The following is an 8,501-nucleotide window of genomic DNA, read 5'->3' as shown; positions in this document are numbered from 1 at the left end:
GGAAGTTACAGGCAAAAACACGTTTGACGTCATTATAGCGCCACTTAGTGGTCCACACGTGTAATTTTTGGTAAGTGAGGTCATTGACCTATTGTAGAGAAGAACACGCCCGAGTAGAATAGTATTTAAACTATTTGGACAAAGGATTCGGGGCACAGTTTGCGGAGCTTTAAGAGCAAGGTAAACTGTTGCCCACAGCTGTGTATTCCTGTACCCTTTGTCTGTCTTAAAATAAATCTTAAACAGAACGAGAGAAGTCTTAGCGACTCTTTTATCTGAAGTTGTAGTGACTTTTTACTTTCTCCTCAACAAACGAACACACTGACAGTCTCCACCATCTCTAGGGGGGAATGCCTGTCTACTGTAGCTTTTAAATGTTATGTTGTTCACTAGCTAGTTGCTAACTTTGATTGTCTGCTGATTAGTGTAGTGCACAATTGGAGCTGATGAAGAAAACAGATGCCTGCTGCATCTTATAATATATGTTGATTAAAGCGGTAACACTAACCAAAATAGTAAAGTTGCTGGGGTCACAAACTGCAGTGCAAGATTTTTGTCCAACTTTCTTGTAGTTCTGCTGATAATGTTGTGGTTTGTGTAAGATATACTGTATAATGCATGCTTTTCTTCAGTGGTGTCAACTTGAAAGTGTACATACGGGCTTCAGGACCTGCCAATGTCACCGTGTTGCCAAAAAAGGAAGGTAAAGCATGATTTTTACTACTTTAACTGCCAATTCTAATAATTCAATACTGCACTTGCTATGACAATGAAAGTAAAACAGGCAGAGAAAAAACTTTTTAAGAGAATCTAACACTTTATAAAAATAAAAGTATGGACAAGTTTTTCCAAATCTGGCTGAGACATAAGTCCTTTAACCCTTAATATAAGGTGATAGTAGGCATATTAGTAACTTAGTAAGTCTTAATGTATTTTTGAAATCCTCTTCCAAGGTTTTTAACATTGCAGATTGAAGCTGAGCACTGACTTCTCCTCGTTTCTCTTTGGTCCACCAGCCTAAATAACCCCATCCCTATCCTTTATCTTCCTCTCAGGTCAACCAGAGGTGGAGAGCAGCATTGTCAAGGTTGGACCATCTGGCTATTACTACCAGGGTGTTTGGCAAGCACTAGGTGGCACCACAGTTCGTCAATTCAAAGCACCTGCTATCAGTCAGTGTCTGAAAGGCAAGGTGGTCCACATGCATGGGGACTCCACCGTCAGGCAGTTTTTTGAATTCCTCGACGCAGCACTACCAGGTAGCTGATCCACAGAGATTTATGGCAACAGTTTGATTTTTTTCACACTGCAGCTGAATCTGTTCCTTCTGTAATACTTTTAGGTCTTAGGGTGTTTGACCTGCACAGCACGAGGCAAATTGGACCTTTCGTGGCCTTGGACTATGCAAACAACATCTTGGTGAAATTCCGCTTCCATGGTCCTCCTATCCAGAGTGCTCATGTCTCCAACAGCAAGCTTCGTTACATTGCCAATGAAATAGATGGCTTAATCGGAGGCACCGACATTGTTGTAGTTTTTGGCATCTGGGCTCACTTTCGCACTTACCCCGTGCAGCTCTACATCCGGCGGCTGCAGAGCATCCGCAGGGCGGTGGTGCGGCTGCTGGACAGGGCTCCAGGGACGGTGGTCATCATCCGGACCGGGAACCCCAGAGACTTATCGCAAATTAACAGCGACTGGCACTCGCTGCAGTGTTATAAGGTGCTCAAAACCATGTTCAAAGGACTAAACGTTCATCTGATCGATGCCTGGGAGATGGTCCTTGCCCACCACCTGCCGCACAACGTCCATCCACCACCTCCCATTATTGAGAATATGATTAACGTTCTTTTGTCCTACACGTGTCCTCAAATGGGCGGCTAGATGTGTGTGTGTTGGAAAGAGAAGTGGGAGAGTCTGTCTGTGTGTATGTCTGTCTGTGTGAATGTGTGTCTATATATATATATATATATATATATATATACATACATACATACATACATACATACATACACACACCTAAAGGATTATTAGGAACACCCTACTAATACTGTGTTTGACCCCCTTTCGCCTTCAGAACTGCCTTAATTCTTCGTGGCATTGATTCAACAAGGTGTTCTATTGGGTCGAAATCTGGTGACTGGGGGGCCATTTTAGTACAGTGAACTCACTGTCATGTTCAAGAAACCAATTTGAAATGATTTGAGCTTTGTGACATGGTGCATTATCCTGCTGGAAGTAGCCATCAGAGGATGGGTACATGGTGGTCATAAAGGGATTGACATGGTAAGAAATGATGCTCAGGTAGGCTGTGGCATAAACACGATGCCCAGTTGGTACTAAGGAGCCTAAAGTGTGCCAAGAAAACATCCCCCACACCATTACATCACCACCACCAACCTGCCCAGTGCTAACAAGGCATGACGGATCCATGTTCTCATTCTGTTTACGCCAAATTCTGACTCTACCATCTGAATGTCTTAACAGAAATCAAGACTCATCAGACCAGGCAACATTTTTCCAGTCTTCAACTGTCCAGTTTTGGTGAGCTTGTGGAAATTGTAGCCTCATTTTCCTATTTTTAGTGGAGATGAGTGGTAACTGGTGGGGTCTTCTGCTGCTGTAGCCCATCTGCCTCAAGGTTGTGCGTGTTGTTGCTTCACAACAACACAACAAGCTACCCAGGGATGTACAAAGAATTTCAGCCTTTGGCTGACAATAAAGTTGTATCGTATCGTATCGTAAATGCTTCACTGCATACCTCGGTTGTAACGGTTATTTATTTAACAAGGCATTTTCGCCCCCCAGGACTGCAGCTTACTGGGTGTTTTTCCTTTTTCAGACCATTCTTTGTAAACCCTAGAAATGGTTGTGGGTGAAAATCCCAGTAACTGAGCAGATTGTTAAATACTCAGACCAGCCCAACTGGCACCAACAACCACGCCACGCTCAAAGTTGCTTAGATCCCCTTTCTTTCCCATTCTGACATTCAGTTTGGAGTTCAGGAGATTGTCTAGACCTGGACCACGCCCCTAAATTCATTGAAGCAACTGCCAAGTGATTGGTTGATTAGATAATTGCATTAACGAGAAATCTTACAGGTGTTCCTAATAATCATTAAGGTGAGTGTGTGTGTATATATATATATATATATATATATATATATATATATGGTGTAAACATTTTCTTTAGTACCTTATTTAGTAAAAAAAATGCAAACCAATCTCCTAAGGTAACCCCTGTGATACCATTTTGCCTTTTAGCCCAGCTTTAATGGATCTATATCCCAGTGAAGCTTTTAACAAAGAAAGAATCTTTTATAGGTGTCCTGACCTCAGAGAAGTCTCCCTTTTCTGCAGCCTGAAATGGATTCTGGGCGATGTAGTTCTGACACAGGGGTTGCTGCTGTTCATCACACCGAGCCTCCTATTTGATGAGACAAGTCACGTCACACTCAACATCTCACTCCCTGGCTAAACACCTCCTGGTATTTCAACACAAGAGAAAGAAAGAAACAAGAAGATGTGTTGATTTCTCCTTCATCAAAATCTAATATGTGCATTTATGAAAATATCATAAATATATGTACATATGTTGGAAACATATGACATATTGGAATTTTATATATGTCCATATTCAAAATTGGTAGATACAGAGATATACCAATATGTTATCAAATGTATATTTAGCATATATCTCAATTCACTTTTTTATTGTTTCCATGCATAGGTGTGACATCAGTTGCAAATACAGTATATGTGGAATAAAAATGGACCTTATATACCTCTGTGAGTTGAATCGAGAACAAATTTACTTTTAAAACTCTTTAACACATTATAAAGTTCATAATTGTGTTGCCTAGGAAGGTGAAGGCATGTCCCACCCTACTCTACCTCTGACTAGATTACCCTGGTATCCTTACCTTAACAAATCTCACTCCTCAAGGCTAAACCTAGCCAATTCAACCAAACAAGGCAACCAGTATTAGCCAATAAGAGGCAGAGGAGGGCGGGTCATACCTTCGCCATCCCAGGAAATGCACATTTGCTTACCTGGCTACATGGCAATTCAGGTGAACAGGCTAGCAGCAGGTCGGTTTAGGGTGACTGAAGACCAAGTGTAGGCGTGCTACAATGGCCTATAATCCATTCATAGTCCTACTATACTGAGCCTGAGAAGTCATCCTGGTACATCCACTTTGAAAGTGATTTCATACGAAACATTTTCATAAGATAGGTTTCATTTCTGTCACGTCTGTCTTGTTAATTACAGTTAACTGTCTCCATGATCATCATTACACACTCACAGATAGTGTTCCAAACACTTTATTGCAGCGGTAGTCACTCATAGTAAGTCATGATTGCTTTGGTTACACTCACTACGAGTATGGTTACTCCCAAAAAGCCTATTAATCCGGCCACAATGGGGATCATGGTCATATGCTCTGGCCCTGCAAAGAAACGGACACGGGTCATTTCATTCTGTATTCTGAGTGCACATATACACCTCACACTGACTTACAATAACCAAAAACACAAATCCATACAACTGTACGTTAGTTCAATAATTTTGACTTAGTGAAAATAATGTAAAATCTTAAGAAATATATAGCTAAAAATGCAGTGAAGGCTAGAGTTGCAGTCCATTTGTATTCTGATACTTTAAAAACATGATGTGCACTGGACATGTAACAGTGTGTACAAGTTCTGGACTGAGACATGAACTCACAGTAAGACGGTGGGACAGCTGACGTCCCCCTCCTGTTGACCACCAGAGGTCCAGCAGACACTACAGCAGCTTGGGCCCCCTCTCTGTCCATCTGGCTCCCTGACCTCTTGGTGCGCTGCTGGCTGCTGCAATTCTATTACATCATCAGGCTCAGTTGGGGACTATCACTCCTTTACATTCATTTGTATGATTTACTTACAGATTTAGTTTTTACATGAAGTTTTTTTTTTTTTTATATGATTGCATGCTACAGCTACCCAACAGTAACCTACAGTACATAAAATAGCTCCCCCTTGACCAACTACAACAGGAAAATGTTGCTTACACACTAATGCATCAATAATAATAATAATAATAATAACAGTAGTAGCACTCAAGGGGCAATTTTTCTGTGTTATGCGTACTTTTACTTTTTTAATACTTTTGCTATTTTCAATATGTAATATGTATTTAATCAAGTACTTTTAAATGGCAAGATTGCTGCCTTAAAGGGATATTTCACTGTTGGAAAGACAAATAGATTTTAAATTAAAACTTTAAATTGAGTCACTTATGTAGTAGAAATCTAGTATTTTTTACATCTAGTATTTTTTTTTTAGAAAGTGGGGCCTTCTAGGCCGAGATAAGCAAGAAATGTGTTTGTGGCTCATATGGATGAAAGACACCAAATACCAGAATGCACTTGCTTCGCTGCTTTACGAGTCCACTCCCATGCCACGCCTACCGTTTACAGACAGACAGTGAGACAGTAGACTCAACTCAAGTGTGTTTTATTGTCATTTCAACCATATACACGAAACAACGTTTCACCGTGGCGTTACACATTTAAAATTCATAAAAATTATATAAGAACGACATACGAAACCGGCTACATTTAGTGCACACACATTATAGGCTGCGTAAAGTTCAACGTAGCCCGTCGGGACCCGTCGGGCTCGGTTCGGGTATCCATACCTTAATACCCTAACCGAGCCCGACGGGCCGGGCCAGGTTCGGACAGATATCTAGAAATGATGGTCGGGGTCTGGTCGGGCTCGGTCACATCAGCGCAATAAGGCATTTGTTGTAAAATGGTGCTGCGGCTCCTTTAAGAGAGCTCAGTGTGTGTGTAGAGCGGGCAGAAGAGAGATAGAGGAAGAGTAAGCAGAAGCTAGATGCGACCGGAGCAGAGTTGGTGGAATAAGTTTAAGTTTTGTACAAAGTGTGTGCGGTGTCCGAAATAAACCCCAGACTGAAAGCCAAGTTCAGTCATTTGATCACCAGAAACGGGATTTTAACCCCGACGTTATTCTTTTTATAACGTCGGCCCTGGAGTTAACCAGTCTCACCTGCTTTTCTGACCACGATCGGAAACGAAGCAAGCAGGAAAGGTTAACACATTGAACATATTAACAGCTTATTAACGTGCGCTTTATGCCCCGTATTCGTTGATGCGCTCATCTGTTGACATTTCCGAATGCCTTCCTACAGTTGCTTAATAAAAGCGGGCTTTCCACACAAACATGTGTCATTAGTATGAAAGAAAAAAAAAAGAGATTTTAACTGTGTCTGGCTCGGGTCGGGCTTGGACACAAATTTCTTAATGCCTGTCGGGCTCGGGCCGGGTTCGGTCACGGCTCTGTCGGACGTGGGCCGATCCAGACTCTAGTCTACACAGTCTGACTAGACAGCGGCAGCCCTATTATGGAGTTATATTCCTATCTTTATTCAAGAGCGCATTCTTTCAATTTGAGAGCATTTCTCACTGATATTACGTTCAGATTTTGTAATAATTTCTCTCAAAACCTTGCTCTCACACTCAAATGGTCATGCTCGCGCTTGGATTTTCTCTGCTTGTGCTCAAACTTTGTGCTCGGACTCAGATATGTTGTTCTGTGGACAGATGTTCTGCTCTCAGCTTTGAACCTTCTTCTCGCACTCAGCCTGATTCTGCGCGCTTGCAAATCTGCTGCTCTCGGATCTCTCCTGCGCGCTTGGATTTTTCTGTGTTACAACACTATCAAAATTCCACAACCAATAGAATGCCAGGTGTAGTGTTGACCAATGAAATGATCCCTGCCCCGTTGAGGGTGCGTTCGTTTTATGTGAGAACATCCGTTGCGGCCGGCTCCTCTGTAACCATGGGTCTGTAACCCAAGTTTATTTAACCCCGCCGTCCATTGCTTTATTATTAGTATATGTCAATAATGTGCACTGAATGGTCGACGGTCTTTCACCTGCACCCATCAGGAAACGGGAGAAAGCTTTGAAGTGGGACATATCAAGTTACGTAGCTACACAACTATGAGGGTGAGTAACATAAATTAAGCACATAGCATATGGCGCTAGCCATAGCTAGCCTAGCTTGATGTCCGTAAACAAATAGCTTTTCTTTATATCGGTAGTTTAGCTAGCTAGATGGATTGAACGACATACTGTATGACGGACAGTATGTGTGTATTTACAACTGGTATTTAATGACCCCACTTTGTAACTTGTCCTCGTTTGGTTAACCATGTTCCTGGGGATTTGACTAATTTCAGACATGCTAACATACAGCCTAGCTTGATGTCCGTAAACAAATAGATTTTCTTCATAGTTTAGCTAGATTGAACAACATATGACCGACAGTATGTGTATTTTTCCTCGTTTGGTTAACCTCTCCTTCCTGGAGATTTTGCTTATTTAATGTTAGAGCCAATAGTAAAACCTAAACTGTAATATAACTGAAAGAACACCAGAAACTGGATTGTTTGTGTTCGTTTTTGCATCACTGTTGTGTGTTCATCAGAATTTAGTCTTCATTTCTTCATATAACATTAGTTTGAAAATGATGGATTCATATCAGTCTGTATAAAACGTTGTAATGTTAATTACAATGTTATCACTATAATAAAAACAGATCTAGAATAATTTGCTCCTTAAATAGCAGTTTTTTTTAATGAATACAAAGCAAACTGAACAGAAAAAACAAGCATTTTCTTTTCTTTTCTTCCAGTTGAGAATGAAGGGCTCGACCAATGCTGCGTCATAGCAGCAGAGTCTTATCACCAGCCCATGAAAGCTAGAAGTCACCCTGCTGCTCCAGATCTACCTACTGTATGACTGGCTACAGACTACATCTGCAACATCATCAACAGCTGCAATTAAAGTCTCTTGGGGTCATATGGGACTCGGTTGTTCTCCATACTGCATCGTACACTATATTATTTTTCGTTTTTGTTATATTAGTAGTCTACAGACAACACTGAGTATCATTACTTAATCACAGTATATATTATTCTGGTGTACACTGTTGATGTGACTCACTGCTATTGATTATACGTCACTTTAGCTTGCTACTACCTCATAACTTTGCCTTAATTGCTCTTGTTTAGTTAATTTATTTTCTACTAGTTATATATACCTCCTATTTAATTCAATTATTCTATAACTTGTGTTGCAATACCTGAATTATCCCTCTTGTGAACACTAGGCTTATCTTATCTTTATTTTAGTTCATATCATAACCCTGCTCACAAACTCACCTGTACCTGGGTCATCAGTTTGCCAATATCAATGTTCCTGCTACAGTAAATCCTACAGGCAAAGTGTACTGCTTCACAGAAGTATGAACCATAGGCTTTTTAGGTTTTGTGTCAAATATTGTGCAGTTGGTTATGAATTACTTATTGTTTTGACAAGGTAAATTAAAGCTGTTTAACAACCTGCAAGTGTCCACTCTGGTAAATTTAATTATACTGTTTTTAGATTTAGATTACAGAAAATGAAAAACCTATTTGCCTTGATAAGGG

At 40.8% G+C, this 8,501-nt stretch overlaps 1 protein-coding gene across 1 annotated transcript; it reads left to right on the top strand.

The window, feature by feature from the left end:
* The first annotated feature begins 618 nt into the window (after window positions 1-618).
* Window positions 619-1,933, top strand: LOC114550533 (NXPE family member 3-like). Its single transcript, XM_028571343.1, has 3 exons — window positions 619-703; window positions 1,056-1,259; window positions 1,343-1,933. The coding sequence occupies exons 1-3, from the start codon at window positions 619-621 to the stop codon at window positions 1,882-1,884; spliced, it is 831 nt and encodes a 276-aa protein (XP_028427144.1). The 3' UTR covers window positions 1,885-1,933.
* The last annotated feature ends 6,568 nt before the right edge of the window (window positions 1,934-8,501 follow it).

This window comes from Perca flavescens, chromosome 23 (assembly GCF_004354835.1).
Source record: "Perca flavescens isolate YP-PL-M2 chromosome 23, PFLA_1.0, whole genome shotgun sequence".
NCBI classification, from domain to species: Eukaryota; Metazoa; Chordata; class Actinopteri; order Perciformes; family Percidae; genus Perca; species Perca flavescens.
This window is presented reverse-complemented; position numbering and strand designations above follow the sequence as displayed.

Coding starts and splice junctions, on each gene's coding strand:
- LOC114550533 (XM_028571343.1), top strand. CDS start 619: ATGCTTTTCTTCAGTGGTGTCAACTTGAAAGTGTACATACGGGCTTCA. Junction 704..1,055: donor CGTGTTGCCAAAAAAGGAAG/GTAAAGCATGAT, acceptor TCTTCCTCTCAG/GTCAACCAGAGGTGGAGAGC. Junction 1,260..1,342: donor CCTCGACGCAGCACTACCAG/GTAGCTGATCCA, acceptor TAATACTTTTAG/GTCTTAGGGTGTTTGACCTG.